This window comes from Perca fluviatilis, chromosome 9 (assembly GCF_010015445.1).
Source record: "Perca fluviatilis chromosome 9, GENO_Pfluv_1.0, whole genome shotgun sequence".
Taxonomy (NCBI): domain Eukaryota; kingdom Metazoa; phylum Chordata; class Actinopteri; order Perciformes; family Percidae; genus Perca; species Perca fluviatilis.
Window position 1 is genome coordinate 28,723,814 of NC_053120.1, and position 21,023 is coordinate 28,744,836.

The window sequence follows — 21,023 nt, forward strand, 5'->3', positions numbered from 1 at the left end:
GTTTTTGTCTGTTTTTTCAAAGTTTCATTCTGCTTTTTTCGAAGTTTGTCGCTTAGGCTATTTGAATTTTTCACTTTTGTCGCCCTAGTGTTGCCTTCCTTCTTTCTACTGTCTTTAGGGTCTAACCCTGACCCTAAGGTCTCTGCCAGAACCTAACCAAAGCTAAATTAGGATAGGTGTTGGGCTAACCGTGGTTAAATTAGGCTAGGTTAGGATGAATTAGATTGGGTCAGGTGGCGTTTAGTTAGGACACTGTTATTTGCACAATGCTCTCTGACTGTATAATTGAATTAAAGCCAACATCTAGGGTGTTATCATGTAGTTACAAGGATATTTTATGGTGGTTGCTAATGTTTTAAAAGAATATTTTACTTTTCTTTACTTCTGTTTTGTCAATCCTGAAATGTTTGCCGTCTCCCTCAATTACCTCACTCTATTTGGTGCCATTTTTCTGATTGCTCTACTTCTATCTTAATTGATATATGTTAACAAGTCTGAGTTTGTGTGACCTGACTGGCATTGGCCCGTTGCGAAGATTTAACATATGTCGGCTTTCTGAGTTGCTGCATAACTCAGAGATATTCTCCATCTTCTTCGCATTAATTTCCTTCCTCTCTACCTTCAGTCTTTGCTTCCCCACTTCCCTCTCCATCTTAAATTCCTGTCTGCGTTTGTCTGCCATTTTCTCTGGATTTCTGAGGGGATCTGTAACCAACAGAATATGAAAGTTTACACTCGCACCCCTCCAAAAAGGAAATAGTCAACAGATTTGTTTTGTTGCAAGTTGTTAAAAATACATGTTGGCCTGGCGCCATAAGTGAGATAAGAGCTATCTTAGCTAACACCTCTAATTAACACACCTTGTGTGTTTCATTGTAACAGTTCAATGTAATGTATTAGTCACATGGGCAGGTTTTCTGACTACTTTTACTTACTTTCAATGAATTTAGTGAATAATAATTTCACTTTTTAGGACTTCAAATGAAGGACGTTTACTTGTAATGGAGTTCTTTTTTTTTTTACATAGTGGTGTTGGAACTTTTACCAGTGAAGAAATTGAATACTTGTTCCACCACTGATCTACTGTGATCTAAAAGGAGGCTATACATATACCTGTATGACATTTTATGTGACAAAATGTAAGTTTACTTTCTTACCATGAAGCAGGAGGTAGCTTTCATCCACAAAGGTTGATTGGATGTCCCTGGCAATGTTGTCTATCTTGCCATTGAGGGCACCAAATGTACATTCTTGAACGCAGACCAAACGTTTTCCTCTCCTTCTCCTGGTTCTTTCTCTTCATCTTTTCACACCTCTCTTTTTCTCTTTTTAAACCCTCCTCCTCCAAACGCTGCTTTTCTCTTTCAATGATCTCCCTCCTTTGCTTTCTTGCTACTGGTGGTAGAGGCGCATGTTTTCTGCACAAGACAAAGGGCTCCTCACCCTGCCGCCTGCGCTCCTTCATGTTTGTGCCTACGAAGAACAAAGAGCTCACATCGTTTTCGTTCTTGCTGCCTGGTGGTAGAAACGCTGGTGATCTTTAGAAGATGACGACGAAGGGCTCTCAAACTTCGTGCGTGCTGCCGCTTGAGTAGCAGGCTGCTTGTCTTCGGAGGATGAAGAGGAAGGGCTCTCAAACCGTGCTTTCGCTGCCTGGTGGTAGAAGGCTCATCCTCTTCAGAAGAGGAAGACAAAGAGCTCTCTCCCCTTTGCCTACTCTCCTTCATGATGGCAGAAGGGTTGGTGCCCACACGATGAACAGAGAGCTCACATCCCGCCTTACTTGCTGCTTTGCAAGGTAGAACGCGTCGTCATCTTCAGAAGATGACGACGAAGGAACTCTCACCCCTCCATGCTTGCTGCCGCTTGGGTAGAAGAGCGCTTTTCACTCTCTCTTCGATACGTGCTGCCTGGTGGTAGAGGGCTTGTGTTCTGCACAAGACAAAGGGCCCTCACCCCTTTCTCTGTGCTCCTTCATGATGGTAGAAGGGTTGGTGCCTCCACTAGACGAAGGTCTCTCACCCCTTCGTCCGTGCTCCCTCAAGATGGTGGGAGGGTTGAGGTCTTCAGGAGACGAAGGTCTCTCACTCCTTCGTTTGGACTTCTTCGAAGAAGAGTCTACAGTGAGAATGATAATATTAGAAAATATTTCTACTATTAAGTAAGAATAATACAAATTATAAAAAACACTACAATGAAAGCAGTGTTTTTCTATGACTAGCTAGCTAGAGAGGCTAGCTGTTAGATCAACAACCCACAGATAATTTTAAAACAGGCGTATTTAGTCATACGTTTGAGAAATAATCTTTAATTCACATGTGATCTGTGATAGAAGCTGCAGAATGTCACAGTTGTGGGGGGACTGCAGAGACTGCAAACCTCTTAGCTAGCTAGTCAATTCAAAGAGTAGCTATAGAAATTACTTCTTGGTCAATTTAAAGAGTGTCCTCGAGTGCAAAGGGAAACACTACACATGCAGTCAATTTTTGTACATGCAATTCAGGCAACACGTAATGCAACATTTAATAATTAATTACGTTACAGAACATGTTTTCATGAAGAATAAAAACAGATAGAAAGTAAAAGAATAAAAAAAATACATATCAGTCAATAGGTAGACAGTTGAAATAAATATCATATAAGTAGTCAGTAAAAAATTATAAAAACAAAAGTACATAGCCAGAGTATCAGACAGTAAATATCAGTTAAATTAATTATAAAGTTAAATCAGATAAGCACTGCATACATTTTGATGCTGATTTACCCTCTAATCCCGAAATACAATCCATATATATTTTTTAAGTCAAGTTTAAAAACATTGAAAGAGGTTTTTTCATAAATTTCGATTTATGAATAAGGAATTTTCAAAGCAAAATTATTAAGTTGACTATATATTGTGCAGAGGAGTTTTGAGTCAGAAAAAGTAAAAGAAGATATCAAAATTAGATAAATGCATGTTTGAGCAAAATTGTCCATTAATGAAACCTTGTATATCATTCCACAGAGAAGAGCTATGTGAACAGCTATAGAATAAATGGTCTAACGTTTCTGTTTCCATAAAACCAAAGCTGCATTTTATCTACTACAGTAGGGATAAATTTAGAGATAATCTTGTTACAGGGGTAAAAATGGTGAAGAATTTTAAATGATATTTCTTTTACTTTGTTTTTTAATTAAAAATGTATGTGGGTTACGCAATGCTCTATTCAGTTAATATTTTTCATACAAGGGGGACCATGTGTACCTGGAGGCAGAGATAGATTTTGCACATAAAAGATTTTTATTACTTTGTTGTTGACTTTTTCCTGTCTAGAAAATATAGACCATTTATCTCCACACTGCTGGAGAGAGATATATTAAATTGATCCAAATCTGTCTCATCTCTAAGTAGGGTGCATGATCCCATGGGTATAGCTCTGGTTACAATATAAAATTCTTTTCTTGGAGGATGGAAATTAAATGTATGAGTGAAGCGTCATCGTAAGTTAAAATTTGATTCAAGTTATTTAATAATTGGGATACCAGTAGAATATCATGTTTAAACCATTTTTCTATAAATAGAGTCTTGTTCCTATATATGATGTTCATGTTGTTTCAGATAAAACATTTATGAGGGAGAAATTGTGTTTGTATAAAAGAGACCAACATGTTAGGAAGTTTATGGAAGTTTGACAATTTGACTGGCAGTCTGTTAATGGAGTATGGGACAGTGAAGCAAGAAGGTGATTTTACCAAGTTTTTCAAAGATAAAGTTTGGCACAATGTTCCACAAACTGTTTGGATTTTTCAAAAATCTTTTAATCCAGTTGATTTTTAATATCTCGTTGAAAAGTTAGAAGTCAATTACCGATAAACCCCCCTCCTCAGTTTTATTAGTCAAGATGTTTTGCCTAATTTTATGTGGCTTCTTTCTCCATATAAAGTAATAGTTTGTCTAGATTGGCACATTGCTTAGAGCTAGGTATTTCAATTGAAGTAAATAAAATATGCTGCTCTGCAGGAGACCTTCTGCTTTAAGAAAGAAGAACCAAATCAAAACCTTTTATTAATAGAGTGAGTGTAGTAAAGATATATTACTCTCTGTCATTAACTTGTGGTTATGACTAATATTTATTCAAGATAAGTTACTAAATTATTTATATTTATGCCATGTATTTGACCCAAATGTTTATTTTTAAAGGAAGCAACAGCACATTTTGAAATATTTAGGTTCAAGCCTGAGCTTCTGAAAATTGGTTTTACAACAACATCCTATTTTGGGATTCACATTTTTTCAAAACAGGGTTGTGTCATCGGCCAGCTGTGAAATTTTTATTTCTCTTTCATTTAATGTAATTCCTTTGAATGAACTCTTGTGAATTAAATCACAGAGAAATTTTGAGCTACAATCAAAATAGAAGAGTGGGGCTAGCCTGGCGGATACCTTTGTTTATGTAAAATCTGGGTGAGGTTCCATTGGCCAATTTAACTTACACCTTCTCCCCCCCATGTACAGAGTTTTTACAGCATTAATAAAATTCTTACACAAAATTAAAAAAAGTTTAAGGTGTCAAAAATATATAATATATATATATATATGTGGCTTACCGTGTGCCAAAGGCCTTTTGAAAGTCTAAGAATAAAATAAGGTGTTCATCATCTAGAAAGTCTTTGTATTCAATCAGCTCTAAAAACTAGGCAAATGTTATTGGCTATATGGCCGATTTTTCATGAAACCAGATTGGCATTCATCAATTAAAGTGTGTAATTTAGATTTGAGACGTTTTGCTAAGATAGATGCTAGAATCTTATAATCATTATTTAGCAATGTAATGGGACGCCAATTTTTCAATTAATAGATGGTCTTTGTGAGGTTTTGGGATAAAGTGCTATGAGACCTTGCCTCAGAGAAGGAGGAGCTCCCCTCTGTCAAAGGATTCTTTGAAGACAGCTAAAATAAATTTACCTAGCTAGTGACTCAGAGAAACATTTATACATCTCAGAGGTCAGACCATCACAGCCTGGAGATTGTATTGTTCTTTAATTGGAGTTATTCCCACATTATCTCCCTCCTCAAGAGTTATGTCCTGACAGCAGATTTTATTATATTCTGCATCTACACAGTTAGGTGAGTTAATCAAGCTAAATATATATACTGTCTATGGATTTACGTGTATTTACAATCAATCCACATACGACATTCAAAGCTGGAACGCTCTGCCGTTGCTCACGGAGGTCTCCGGTGATCGTAGCCTACAGTATTTCTGGTAAATCTGAATAGAAATAATTATTTAGCTATAACACTCACTGCTTATATTTTTACTAAGCCTGAAATAATTCATTCTTAGTTACAGTCACTGTTTGTACTTCCCAGTTGATTTTTTGGAAGCGCTAAATAGCTAAACGGTATCCACTAGCTAGCTAAATGTCGCTTCATCGGCAGCTAACGGCCAGCTAGCTTAGCTGAGTTAAAAGTCCTGTTGACCAGGTAACGATTAACGTTAAAGTTACCGCTAATCGTTCATTCAAATACTCTCAGCCTATTCTGAGTCATTTTAAATAATACATTACATTTTGTTGTGTATCCACTCCGAATATTGTTAATGCAAACGTTACTGCTTGTTAGTTAAATGTCAGTGTCTCGGTAAATCTCGTCCCTGGCCACCACGTTAACGTTACTTTCGGAGGCCTTTTAAATTAGCTATTGCATTGTATTTTATTGTATAAGGTTAGCCAATATTTTGATCGATTTTTACTAATTCCCAACGTTGCACTAATTTGTCACGACGAGACAAAGCATAGTCTGCCTAGTTACGTCACTCAAATTACAACTATTGGTTGAAAAATCATGTTGTAGAATAAAGTTACTTTGCTGTCACAAACATTAACTTTTTTTTGTATATTACTAACCTAATTCCATGTTTCTGTTCATCCGAGTAACAGCGCCATCTCAGGAAATGCATTTCATCTAATAGAAATTGTCAGATAGACATGATTTACTGGCAACATTTGGGGGCAAAAAGATTTTTAACGGATTTTGAGTGGAAATATGGCATACAAACTTTGCCAGAGGGAAATATTGAAAAAGTGGGATGAAATGTCAACTCGGAAGGCGCGAACTTCACTCTCAAAGTTATCTTCATCTGAAGAGTTGTCATCAGGGTTGAGCAGTTGTCATCCTGCTCTGACACGCCTGTGTGATGTAAGGGTATCAATGACCTTTGCACGCTTAACATAAAAATGCATTGTCATAGCGAAATTGAATACATAATATAAAAATAATGTTAAAATAAAACTACTAATGTTGTGCTGTTACTGCATCTACAAGTGATTTCAGTATCTACAAGTGAAGATGGCAACCCCAGTAATCCGGGTGATCGCTGACCCAGAGGCCCTGCACACCGGCCAACAGGGCCGCACTGATGGCTTAATTAAAGAGGCCCTGCTGCCGAGAAAAAAGATGGTCTTCTCTAAACCCACAGGAGCTGCTCTCTTCCAGGGACAGCTTCGATACACTAGGTGAGAAGCTCTTTCTCGAACAGAGGGCATCCCTTGCACTGTCGCTAATAGCTGTGCCTGAGGCTATTTGAATTTTTACTTTTGTCGCCCTAGTGTTGCCTTCCTTCTTTCTACTGTCTTTAGGGTCTAACCCTGACCCTAAGGTCTCTGCCAGAACCTAACCAAAGCTAAATTAGGATAGGTGTTGGGCTAACCGTGGTTAAATTAGGCTAGGTTAGGATGAATTAGATTGGGTCAGGTGGCGTTTAGTTAGGACACTGTTATTTGCACAATGCTCTCTGACTGTATAATTGAATTAAAGCCAACATCTAGGGTGTTATCATGTAGTTACAAGGATATTTTATGGTGGTTGCTAATGTTTTAAAAGAATATTTTACTTTTCTTTACTTCTGTTTTGTCAATCCTGAAATGTTTGCCGTCTCCCTCAATTACCTCACTCTATTTGGTGCCATTTTTCTGATTGCTCTACTTCTATCTTAATTGATATATGTTAACAAGTCTGAGTTTGTGTGACCTGACTGGCATTGGGCCCGCTACGAAGATTTAACATATGTCGGCTTTCTGAGTTGCTGCATAACTCAGAGATATTCTCCATCTTCTTCGCATTAATTTCCTTCCTCTCTACCTTCAGTCTTTGCTTCCCCACTTCCCTCTCCATCTTAAATTCCTGTCTGCGTTTGTCTGCCATTTTCTCTGGATTTCTGAGGGGATCTGTAACCAACAGAATATGAAAGTTTACACTCGCACCCCTCCAAAAAGGAAATAGTCAACAGATTTGTTTTGTTGCAAGTTGTTAAAAATACATGTTGGCCTGGCGCCATAAGTGAGATAAGAGCTATCTTAGCTAACACCTCTAATTAACACACCTTGTGTGTTTCATTGTAACAGTTCAATGTAATGTATTAGTCACATGGGCAGGTTTTCTGACTACTTTTACTTACTTTCAATGAATTTAGTGAATAATAATTTCACTTTTTAGGACTTCAAATGAAGGACGTTTACTTGTAATGGAGTTCTTTTTTTTTTTACATAGTGGTGTTGGAACTTTTACCAGTGAAGAAATTGAATACTTGTTCCACCACTGATCTACTGTGATCTAAAAGGAGGCTATACATATACCTGTATGACATTTTATGTGACAAAATGTAAGTTTACTTTCTTACCATGAAGCAGGAGGTAGCTTTCATCCACAAAGGTTGATTGGATGTCCCTGGCAATGTTGTCTATCTTGCCATTGAGCCACCAAATGTACATTCTTGAACGCAGACCAAACGTTTTCCTCTCCTTCTCCTGGTTCTTTCTCTTCATCTTTTCACACCTCTCTCTTTCTCTTTTTAAACCCTCCTCCTCCAAACGCTGCTTTTCTCTTTCAATGATCTCCCTCTCCTTTCTTGCACTGGTGGTAGAGGGCATGTTTTCTGCACAAGACAAAGGGCTCTCACCCTTTCGCCTGCGCTCCTTCATGTTTGTGCCTACGAAGAACAAAGAGCTCACATCGTTTCGTTCTTGCTGCCTGGTGGTAGAACGCTGGTGATCTTTAGAAGATGACGACGAAGGGCTCTCAAACCTTCGTACTTGCTGCCGCCTTGGAGTAGCAGGCTGCTTGTCTTCGGAGGATGAAGAGGAAGGGCTCTCAAACCTTCGTACTCGCTGCCTGGTGGTAGAAGGCTCATCCTCTTCAGAAGAGGAAGACAAAGAGCTCTCTCCCCTTTGCCTACTCTCCTTCATGATGGCAGAAGGGTTGGTGCCCACGATGAACAGAGAGCTCACATCCCTTCGTACTTGCTGCCTTAAGGTAGAACGCTGGTCATCTTCAGAAGATGACGACGAAGGGCTCTCACCCCTCCATGCTTGCTGCCGCCTTGGAGTAGAGGAAGGGCTCTTCACTCTCTCTTCGTACGTGCTGCCTGGTGGTAGAGGGCTTGTGTTCTGCACAAGACAAAGGGCCCTCACCCCTTTCTCTGTGCTCCTTCATGATGGTAGAAGGGTTGGTGCCTCCACTAGACGAAGGTCTCTCACCCCTTCGTCCGTGCTCCCTCAAGATGGTGGGAGGGTTGAGGTCTTCAGGAGACGAAGGTCTCTCACTCCTTCGTTTGGACTTCTTCGAAGAAGAGTCTACAGTGAGAATGATAATATTAGACAATATTTCTACTATTAAGTAAGAATAATACAAATTATAAAAACACTACAATGAAAGCAGTGTTTTCTATGACTAGCTAGCTAGAGAGAGCTAGCTGTTAGATCAACAACCCACAGATAATTTTAAAACAGGACGTATTTAGTCATACGTTTGAGAAATAATCTTTAATTCACATGTGATCTGTGATAGAAGCTGCAGAATGTCACAGTTGTGGGGGGGGGGACTGCAGAGACTGCAAACCTCTTAGCTAGCTAGTCAATTCAAAGAGTAGCTATAGAAATTACTTCTTGGTCAATTTAAAGTGTCCTCGAGTGCAAGGAAACACTACACATGCAGTCAATTTTTTGCACATGCAATTCAGGCAACACGTAATGCAACATTTAATAATTAATTACGTTACAGAACATGTTTTCATGAAGAATAAAAAACAGATAAGAAAGTAAAAGAATAAAAAAAAATACATATCAGTCAATAGGTAGACAGTTGAAATAAATATCATATAAGTAGTCAGTAAAAAAATTATAAACAACAAAAGTACATAGCCAGAGTATCAGACAGTAAATATCAGTTAAATTAATTATAAAGTTAAATCAGATAAGCACTGCATACATTTTGATGCTGATTTACCCTCTAATCCCGAAATACAATCCATATAATTTTTTAAGTCAAGTTTAAAAACATTGAAAAGAGGTTTTTTTTCATAAATTTCGATTTATGAATAAGGAATTTTCCAAGCAAAATTATTAAGTTGACTATATATTGTGCAGAGGAGTTTGAGTCAGAAAAGTAAAAGAAGATATCAAAATTAGATAAATGCATGTTTGAGCAAAATTGTCCATTAATGAAACCTTGTATATCATTCCACAGAGAAGAGCTATGTGAACAGCTATAGAATAAATGGTCTAACGTTTCTGTTTCCATAAAGCAAAAGCTGCATTTTTCATCTACAGTAGGGATAAATTTAGAGATAATCTTGTTACAGGGGTAAAAATGGTGAAGAATTTTAAATGATATTTCTTTTACTTTGTTTTTAATTAAAAATGTATGTGGGTTACGCAATGCTCTATTCCAGTTAATATTTTCATACAAGGGGGACCATGTGTACCTGGAGGCAGAGATAGATTTTGCACATAAAAGATTTTTTATTACTTTGTTGTTGACTTTTCTGTCTAGAAAATATAGACCATTTATCTCCACACTGCTGGAGAGAGATATATTAAATTGATCCAAATCTGTCTCATCTCTAAGTAGGGTGCATGATCCCATGGGTATGGCTCTGGTTACAATATAAAATTATTTTCTTGGAGGATGGAAATTAAATGTATGAGTGAAGTCATCGTAAGTTAAAATTTGATTCAAGTTATTTAATAATTGGGATACCAGTAGAATATCATGTTTAAACCATTTTTCTATAAATAGAGTCTTGTTCCTATATATGATGTTCATGTTGTTCCAGATAAAACATTTATGAGGGGAGAAATTGTGTTTGTATAAAAGAGACCAACATGTTAGGAAGTTTATGGAAGTTTGACAATTTGACTGGCAGTCTGTTAATGGAGTATGGGCAGTGAAGCAAGAAGGTGATTTTACCAAGTTTTTCAAAGATAAAGTTTGGCACAATGTTCCACAAACTGTTTGGATTTTTCAAAAATCTTTTAATCCAGTTGATTTTTAATATCTCGTTGAAAAGTGAGAAGTCAATTACCGATAAACCCCCCTCCTCAGTTTTATTAGTCAAGATGTTTTGCCTAATTTTATGTGGCTTCTTTCTCCATATAAAGTAATAGTTTGTCTAGATTGGCACATTGTAACTTAGGTATTTCAATTGAAGTAAATAAATATGCTGCTCGTGAGAGACCTTCTGCTTTAGAAAGAAGAACCAAATCAAAACCTTTTATTAATAGAGTCGTGTAGTAAAGATATATTACTCTCTGTCATTAACTTGTGGTTATGACTAATATTTATTCCAAGATAAGTTACTAAATTATTTATATTTATGCCATGTATTTGACCCAAATGTTTATTTTTAAGAGAAAACAGCTCACATTTTGAAATATTTAGGTTCAAGCCTGAGCTTTCTGAAAATTGGTTTACAACAACATCCTATTTGGGATTCATTTTTTAGAAACAGGGTTGTGTCATCGGCCAGCTGTGAAATTTTTATTTCTCTTTCATTTAATGTAATTCCTTTGAATGAACTCTTGTGAATTAAATCACAGAGAATTTGAGCTACAATCAAAAATAGAAGAGGCGAGGTGGGGCAGCCTTGGCGGATACCTTTGTTTATGTAAAATCTGGGTGAGGTTCCATTGGCCAATTTAACACAACTTTTTCCCCACATGTACAGAGTTTTTACAGCATTAATAAAATTCTTACCAAAATTAAAAAAGTTTAAGGTGTCAAAAATATATATATATATATATATATGTGGCTTACCGTGTGCCAAAGGCCTTTTGAAAGTCTAAGAATAAAATAAGGTGTTCATCATCTAGAAAGTCTTTGTATTCAATCAGCTCTAAAACTAGGCAAATGTTATTGGCTATATGACGATTTTTCATGAAACCAGATTGGCATTCATCAATTAAAGTGTGTAATTTAGATTTGAGACGTTTTGCTAAGATAGATGCTAGAATCTTATAATCATTATTTAGCAATGTAATGGGACGCCAATTTTCAATTAATAGATGGTCTTTGTGAGGTTTTGGGATAAGTGCTATGAGACCTTGCCTCAGAGAGGGAGGAAGCTCCCCTCTGTCAAGAGATTCTTTGAAGACAGCTAAAATAAATTTACCTAGCTAGTGACTCAGAGAAACATTTATACATCTCAGAGGTCAGACCATCACAGCCTGGAGATTTATTGTTCTTTAATTGAGTTATTCCCCATATTATCTCCTCAAGAGTTATGTCCTGACAGCAGATTTTATTATATTCTGCATCTACACAGTTAGGTGAGTTAATCAAGCTAAATATATATACTGTCTATGGATTCGTAATTTTACAATCAATCACACGCCGACATTCAAAGCTGAACCTGCCGCTGCGGTCTACGGAGGTCTCCGGTGATCGTAGCCTACAGTATTTCTGGTAAATCTGAATGAAATAATTATTTAGCTATAACACTCACTGCTTATATTTTTACTAAGCCTGAAATAATTCATTCTTCGTTACAGTCACTGTTTGTACTTCCCAGTTGATTTTTTTGATCGTTTGGGAAAAGCTAGCTAGCTAATGGTATCCACTAGCTAGCTAAAGGTAGCTATAGCTAGCTAACGCTAGCTAAGTTAACTAGCTAGCTAGCTAAAAGTCCTGTTGACAGGTAACGTTAACGTTAAAGTTACCGCTAATCGTTCATTCAAATATTCTCAGCCTATTCTGAGTCATTTTAAATAATACATTACATTTGTTGTGTATCCACTACGGAATATTGTTAATGCAAACGTTACTGCTTGTTAGTTAAATGTCAGTGTCTCGGTCAAATCTCCGTCCTCGGCCTACGTTAACGTTACTCGGAGGCCTTTTAAATTAGCTATTGTATTGTATTTTATTGTATAAGGTTACGACAATATTTTGATCGATTTTTTTACTAATTTCTAACGTTACTAATTTGTCATGACAGACAAAGCATAGTCTGCCTAGTTGTCATTCAATTCCATAACTATTGGTTGAAAAATCATGTTGTAGAATAAAGTTATTTTTGCTGTCACAAAACATTAACTTTTTACATATTACTAACCTAATTCATGTTTCTGTTCATCCTATAACAGCATGTGCCATCTCAGGAATGCATTTCATCTAATAGAAATTGTCAGATAGACATGATTTACTGGCAACATTTGGGGCAAAAGATTTTTAACGGATTTTGAGTGGAAATATGGCATACAAACTTTGCCAGAGGGAAATGGGCTGAAAAGTGGATGAAATGTCAACTTCGGAAGTTATATGAACTCTACCTCAAAGTTATCTTCATCTGAAGAGCTGTCATCAGGGTTGAGCAGTTGTCATCCTGCTCTGACACGTCTGTGTGATAAAAGGGTATCAATGACCTTTTGTACGCTAACATAAAATGCATTGTCATATGAAATTGAATACATAATATAAAATAATGTTAAAATAAAACTAATAATGTTGTGCTGTTACTGTGTATCTACAAGTGATTTCAGTATCTACAAGTGAAGATGGCAACCCCAGTAATCCGCATCGTTGACCCAGAGGCCCCTGCACACCGTCAACAGGCCGTACTGATGGCGACTAAAGAGGCCCGTTGCTGTCGGGAGAAAAAGATGGTCTTCTCTAAACCTCCACAGGAGCTGCTCTTCCAGGACAGCGCCCTGATACACGCAGAGAAGCTCCTTCGAACAGAGGGCATCCCTGCACTGTCGCGTCAGCTGTGCCTGGGAAAGCTGCTTGTCCCTTTTGGCCAGTATGACAATGCACCCTTCCACTGGCTTGTCACAAATGATGTGGGATACATGAAGTAGTAAGCATATTATATTCAATACCATTGTTGGCTGTGCATTTTTTTGATTGCATGTTTAAACACAAAACTACTTTATTCAGTGTTTATTATTAACTATGCATTTACTCATCTATAAATTGCAGGAACGTCTGTCTGTCTGTTTGGGTGTTAAGCGCAAATCTCTCAAACCGTTATTCCGATGGATTTCAAACTTGACAGGTGTCTTGGTACGGGCACAAGTAAGTGCAATGCCAAGTTTGACGTTGTTTGGATAAGAAATGCAAAAGATATTGTCGGTAAAAGAAGCACACGTTGGCTTTTGCCACTCTAGCCGCTGGCCACTCCCCCTCTGCTCACTGAGTGAACAGTGAGCAGAAACAGAGACAGAGAGAAAGCAGCAGAGCTTTGAACAGCTAAAATGTGACATACACCTCAGGCCCACAAAAATGTGCAAAGTAGCACTACGTTAACAATCAAAAGACGTCTCTCTCTCTCTCTCCCCCTCCCTCTATCTCTCTCTCTCACACACACACACACACACACGGTCCGGTTCTGGTGGTTGATGATCGTAGATATGTGCTGATTAGCTCTCATAACGGGCCGGGTGGGTAGCACACTGCCATGACTCCATGAGGCTAATGTCTGATTACTCCACATTGTCATTGTGATATTTTGTGATTACATTTTGAATCTGCAGCATTCTCTATCAGGTAAATACAGTAGTTCAAAGACAATTCAATTCAATTTTATTTATAGTATCAAATCATAACAAGAGTTATCTCGAGACATTTTACAGATAGAGTAGGTCTAGACCACATTCTATAATATACAAAGCCCCAACATTTCTAATATTTCCCCCAAGAGCAAGCAGTGCAACAGTGGCGGAGGAAAAACTCCCTATTAGGAAGAAACCTCGGACAGACCCAGGCTCTTGGTAGGCAGTGTAGTACAACGTCTGCCTCGTAGCCTACACTGTAAGTCAGTAGTATAGGGTATACAGTGGAGTTGCAGTGGTTTGGGGTCCTTCTGTAAGTAATTTTCGGGTACAATTTGGTTTTGAAGAATTCTACAAGCAGCAATACCACAGGCCAAGCAGTCGGCCCGTTCCAAACAGACAACGGGCACCGCACTAGTCATCTTAATTGCAGTTTAACTCATGATGTTGATGGTACTAAGTTGAAGTAGGGTATAAGTAACATATAAACCCAGTGAAAACTATTAATTCTACTATTCAACTACCGTTTTTTACTATGTGATGTTTAACCTACTTGTCACATAAGTAGCACTTTTTAATGTAAGCCAATCAGATTTGTCAATATTAAGTTATTGAAGCACATGTTTGACATCAAACATAAAATATAACTTAAGGACTACTTTTTCTTTTGAAATCAAACCGAGTCTCCGCATGCGAGCAAACAGACCACATGCTCTATCAATACAGTAGCAGCACAGTGTGATTCATACAGGGAGTGTTTACAGGGAGGGAACAGTGTGAAATCTCTCATTTCCGCAATGTTCACACACTACAAATGAGTGAGCACAACATCAGTTAATTACATAAATATTTACTGTATATAACAGACAATACAATTTCAAATCACACCACGATTATACCAACAACAAAAAGAAGACTCAGGTATTTGTATCCTAGATCACACAGGGGCAAATAGCTCAGTCAAAGCATTTACAACCTGATGTACCCTTCTCCAACACCTTCAACCTACTTTTGAAACCATTTAAAGAGACCAGCTCCACTAGACCAAGATCAGTGTGCAGCAGCAAATTCCAAGTCCCAGGAGCAGCATACATAGAAGATACATAGAAGCCTTTCTTTTGCATTTCAAATGGACGTTGAGGACAGAGAGATGAGATTTGAAATAAACCTTAGTGCTCCATGGTATCTAAGGAGTGAAGCCATTAATAAGATACATACATATGTTAAAACAGTGGTTCTCAACCTTTTTTGTGCCAGCGCCCCCCTATCCATTATCCAGGTCCCTAACGCCCCCCAACAAATATTATGTAGGCTAATTGGCCCGCAAATTAATGATTACGCCCTAATGTAGGCCTATTATTGTTGTTACTTGTTATCAAAAATAATCAAAATCAAGTCATTGAATGACAAACAACACATGTATTAGTTTCCCAGGTATCAAAAAAGCCATGTGAATAGAAATTATATATATTTACAGGTTTTAAAAAAAAATGCAACCATTTGACATTCAAATTAAATAACAGCAGCCAATCAGAACGACTAGATATGTAACATTCAAACTATAATTAGGAATTATCAAAAGGCCTGCTGCATGTCCCTGGTGTGAACCTCAGCACCTTCATAAGATGACTATAATTTGAATGAAGTGACCTTGGGTGTCATGAAAGGCATTTTAAATAAAACGTATTATTATTATTATTATTATTATTATTACAAACACTAACGGTAGCAAATCAGAAACAGCTAGCAATTTAACATTCAAATCTATTTTTCATTCAAATCTAAATCTCTAATCGAATTGTTCCAACGGAAAACAAGCTGGCACTTATCAAGTGGTAAAAGCAGAAGGATTACACACACACACACACACACACGCACACAGAGAAAAGTATTTTGGTGATGACAAACGACTTGAAGAACGACACCTACTGCCGAATGGAAATAATTTTACAACCTCTGAAAGTTAGTGAGAGCCCTTTTTTGATGCTTAGAAGAGTATAGGTTAGAAGAGTATAGGTTTGCTATCGCCTGTCTTGCAAGTAAATAGCAGAACCTCCCACATCACGCTGTGTTTTGTGGAGGTGTGAGTCCCGTACAGTAAACAGTGACATCACTGCTTCTATCAGGCATGAAAACAGGTCAGGGTTGAAAAAGGTGAGAAGGATATTACCCCTCTGGGGGGGTCTGGGGGCATGCTCCCCCTCTCTCTTAAAAACTAAAAAGTTTTGGATCAATTTTTACATCTTCCAACCATATGTTAAATTAAGAGTCAATGTGGATTTACATATTGCAAAAATATCATAATCCTACAATGAATCATTGTGAAAACTAAAATGTACTACTTTGGCCAGGTCATCATCAAAAAAGCAAATTAGTACATTCATGATTTTGTCCATGTTGATATTAGCTGCTTTATTTACATTTATTAAAAACGTGGCATTGTATAGCTTTTCATATAGCTAGACGTCTAAACTCTGGGACAAGGCCGTTATGTTTAAATACCTGCCATGCTGATTCCAAACAGACAGCTTTGTCAAGGCAGTTTGGGCTTCAGATAGCTTGTCCTCTATTCATGCCCAGCTTTCTCAACTACTTCCTCAACTAAAGCTGCCTGTATCTACATGCTCCACGTTTAATAAACTTTGCCTCCATTTTGTTTAGCCGCGTTACCACGGAGACCACACCGGCACCGCACTCTCACATTTCGGCAAAGACCCGCCCTACTTTGCATCTGATTGGCTAGAACTCATTGGAAGTTCGATGATTGGTTAAATCCATCGCATCAAAACAAATCCCATGTGGACTTTTTAATTTATTCATTTTTCTAAAATAGTCATACGCCAGAAATCGGGCACCAGGCCCGAGTACTTAGCCAACAAGCAACAAGCTTAGAAAGAAAAGCATTTAAGGTCTATTTCTGCAATAAAAAACCAAGCATCACATTACAAGGCATGTTGGAAGTTTACCTTTTTTTCTGCATTAATTAATTCTGCAAAAAAGCTGGTCACTTTTTCAAATGCCATTTATGAAATAAAAGTGAAAACCGATATAAATTGGACTTTCATTTTACCTAAAATGTTCTCACTTTAATTGGGGAAATATAGATTAAACATCTGAAAAGTGATGTTGGTGGGCTTAATAAGCACGTTTACCTTATATAATTTCAGCATGCTTGACAAGCACCAGTCAGAGGTCGCAAACCCACATCGGAAGGGAGAGGCGGGGAACCACTGGGTGAAAGACCTCCTCGCTGAATACGTTGAGAGCTAACAGAAGGTGCACCTGTACAAGTCTGGCTACCACACCTGGGTATACCTCACTTCATCTTTGTAAAGAGTTATACATTTTCAGTGAAATACCCAATACTATCTATGTAAACATGCAAGAAAAAAGCTTTGGCCTTTATTTGATTTTTTTCCCTCTAGCTGTACTTTAGGTACACCACATCTGCGACGTTTCCAGCTGGTACACCATGCTGGCAGAGGTCCTGTGCTGCGGGCCGTGTACCAAGGCAGGCAGGTAGCAAGGAAGGTGTGACAGTGGGTCGCTGGATTGCGTGGGATTCCGCTATTTTATCACAACTTAGCGAGGCTCACCAAGCTATGTTCCCTGCCATCCTCACCAGCAAGTGAGTATACAAACATGAAGACGAAGGGCTCTCACCCCTCCATGCTTGCTGCCGCCTTGGAGTAGAAGGCTGCTTGTCTTCAGAGGATGAAGAGGAAGGGCTCTCACCCTTTCGCCTGCGCTCCTTCATGATGGTAGAAGGGTTGGTGCCTCCACTAGACGAAGGTCTCTCACCCCTTCGTCCGTGCTCCCTCAAGATGGTGGGAGGGTTTGAGGTCCTCAGGAGACGAAGGTCTCTCACTCCTCGGTCTTCAGGAGATATGGACTCTTCTTCGAAGAATTTTAGTCCAAAAATGGATCTAAACATTTTCTCGATGATTTCTCGTTTGTATACTGCCGTTTTGAAACTGCAAGTACAAACACACACACACAGCAATTACTTCAGAAGATGAAGAGGAAGTTTTTTTTTTTTTTTTTTTTTTTTTTTTTTTTTTTTTTTTTTTTTTTTTTTTTTTTTTTTTTTTTTTTTTTTTTTTTTTTTTTTTTTTTTTTTTTTTTTTTTTTTTTTTTTTTTTTTTTTTTTTTTTTTTTTTTTTTTTTTTTTTTTTTTTTTTTTTTTTTTTTTTTTTTTTTTTTTTTTTTTTTTTTTTTTTTTTTTTTTTTTTTTTTTTTTTTTTTTTTTTTTTTTTTTTTTTTTTTTTTTTTTTTTTTTTTTTTTTTTTTTTTTTTTTTTTTTTTTTTTTTTTTTTTTTTTTTCCTTTCCGGCTCTCAGCCCTGTTTTCTTGCTGCTTCCTCGTGGTAGAATGCTGGTCATCTTCAGAAGAGGAACACAAAGGGCTCTCACCCCTCAGAGGATGAAGAGGAAGGGCTCTCACCCCTTTGTACTTGCTGCCTGGTAATAGAAGGCATGTTTTCTGCACAAGACAAAGGGCTCTCACCCCTTTGCCTGTGCTCCTTCATGATGGTAGAAGGGTTGGTGCCTACTGTTACGACTTGATGTCTAGGGGTTAACCAGATGCAACATAACAGGTGCAACAAAAATTTAGTAGCAGTTTCTATTTATTTCGGAGATGAGGCCCCAATACAACAAAACAAAACAATTCTGAAGGCAAACTAAACTTACCTACACCAAAACAAATGGTAAATGGCTCTAACCTAAGCTTCTAATCACAAAACAGGAGAAAAAGGGAACAAATAAAAAAGGACTTCTCACTCCTACCTAGGGCTGGGTATCGTTCAAAATCTTTCGATCCAGTGCCAATTTCGATACCTCAGTTTCGATGCCGGTTCCTAACGATACTTTTTTCGATACCATATGTTTTAAAATCCATTTCAACATCAACAAAAATACATTAAAGACAAAGCTTTTATTTTCCACCTTAATTGTGAATCAAAACAGTTATAAAAATTTAAAATATCTGGTAAAACTGCTCAGTCAGAGTAACATTAATAAAAGTGCCTTGCTTTGCAAGCTCAGCCCGTCAGTCATCAGTCAGAGAAACCACCGTTGTGGCTGTTTGTCTAGTAAGAGGAAGTGTAACATCAACAGCACAGTGACCGCTTTCGGCTCGCCATTAATATCATATTGCATTAAACGCTGTCCGCGTGAAGTTATGAAAAACTGTAACCACACTTGAAACCAACCGTGACTCTCTGTGACTTCAACAAAACTGCAGACAGTTTACTCCGTCCACACCTCTCCGTGTGTGTGTGTGTGTCGGTCGGAGCTCCGCTCTGTGTCAATATGCAGAGAGGACAGATAACCGAGGAACCGAAATTTGGCACCGAAAGATAAATCATTTTTCGATACTCATAGGATTGGAGTATTTTTTTCGATACCATAAAAGTATCGACGTTCGGTACCCAGCCCTACCTAGCTGTTTCTGCAACCTTTTTAGTCACCGCTTTTCCAGCTTCCGTCTTTCTTTTCTTTGCCTGTTTAGCAGGGTGGATGGTTACAAGTAACTGCGGTACGCGCAACGGGCGGCAAGGAGGCATTTCACTGGTTCCTTCCAAGCGGGCCGCGTTTTTACAGTATTACAGCCAGCATCTACAGATGACAGATCTTTTTCACTCCTTTTTCAGAGCCCATATCTTATGTATTGCTGTCGGCAAGAGCACAAGTTCATGAATGTGGAATGGAGCTTAAGACAGAAAACTACTTTATCCGTTAGTGTTACAGTATGTCTGTGTGATAAAATTTCAGACACAAAGGTCAAACACGCTGTATGTGCCCTGAGCACATCACTGTGCTGTCTTGCTCATGACAGACAGCTCCGGTAACAGGATGCCACTCACTCCCTCTGACTCATGCCCAGCCTTGCGCCCCCGTCACCAGGCCCAAACTTAACCCCGGCTTTGATGAGGCCGCGGCACTCTACACTCTGTCTCCTGCTCACGTCACCTCCAGCTTCTGATGGGAGGAGAGGAACCATTTGCTGGAAAATGATAGTGGGGCGAGTTCATGTCTTTTGGACTACAGTAGTCTGTCACTGACAACTGTGAGCTGGTAATGAAGAAATCAGCCCATAGTGAAAAGACATGAGTGGTGACTGCACTGGCAAGCAAAGGGAGCAGAGGAGCAACAAGACGTTTATATATTGAGATTCTAAGTCAATATTTTAAAGTTTGTCATTACTTTCAGATTCCTAGTCAATATTCTAAGTTACTAAGTCAATATATTGAGATACTAAGTCGATACTTTGAGATGTTGAGTCAATTTATTGAGATTGTAAGTGAATATTTCAAATGTTCTCCTTGGTTTGAGATTCTTAGTCAATATTCTGAGTTACTAAATCAATATATTGAGATACTGAACCAATATTTTGACATATTAAGTCAATATATTGAGATACTAAGTCAATATTTTGAGATAAGTCAATATATTGAGATACTAAGTCACTATTTTGAGATAAGTCAATATATTGAGATGCTAAGTCAATATTTTGAGATAAAATAAATATATTGAGATACTAAGCCAATATATTGAGATTCTAAGTAAATATTTTACATTTTGTCATTACTTTGAGATTCTTAGTTTATATTCTGAGTAGGGCTGGGCGATAAATCAATTTTATCGATTAACTCGAATGTGGATTTGTTTAAATGAAAAATCGATTTTCTCCTTAACACCCATATCGCCATATCGATATGGGTGTTAAGGAGAAAATATATTTTAGGCCATATCGCCCAGCCCTAATTCTGAGATATTAAGTCAATATTTTGACCAGAGGTAGTGGTGACTTAAACTTATACTATATCTAAAATAATTTTGTAGACATAACAATGGATTTTGCCACTAAATATTGGTGTTAACTTTTTTTTTATACAATTTCACTAATTTCTACCCAGCAGAGGCTGATTTACCGAAGGGATCCTTTAAAAGGTGTAGCTACTTTACAGTTGATTATTACCTGATATTTAATCCGCATATTATTTTTTATTTTTTTCAAAAAGGAGCACAAAAAAAACAACATTATAGAACGGCCTGTTTATTGCTAAGGCAAAATTAAATGATTTATTAAAAATGTAACAACAATAACTTATAACAATAACTTATTTCATCAGTAAGTTCCTGTTAAACGACAAAAAAGGCCACTGGATGGGAAAAGGATATTTTACAAAAACTTTGAATGCAAGTGAACACA

At 37.6% G+C, this 21,023-nt stretch overlaps 1 protein-coding gene across 1 annotated transcript; it reads right to left on the minus strand.

Annotated features, from left to right (window-relative positions):
- Window positions 1–1,439: 1,439 nt before the first annotated feature.
- Window positions 1,440–8,352, minus strand: LOC120564929 (splicing regulatory glutamine/lysine-rich protein 1-like). The gene is made up of 4 exons (XM_039810197.1): window positions 7,662–8,352; window positions 7,018–7,209; window positions 1,957–2,118; window positions 1,440–1,786 (listed from the first exon to the last, which is right to left on the minus strand). Exons 1-4 carry the CDS (start codon window positions 8,224–8,226, stop codon window positions 1,440–1,442), a joined length of 1,266 nt encoding a protein of 421 aa, XP_039666131.1. The 5' UTR covers window positions 8,227–8,352.
- Window positions 8,353–21,023: the final 12,671 nt, after the last annotated feature.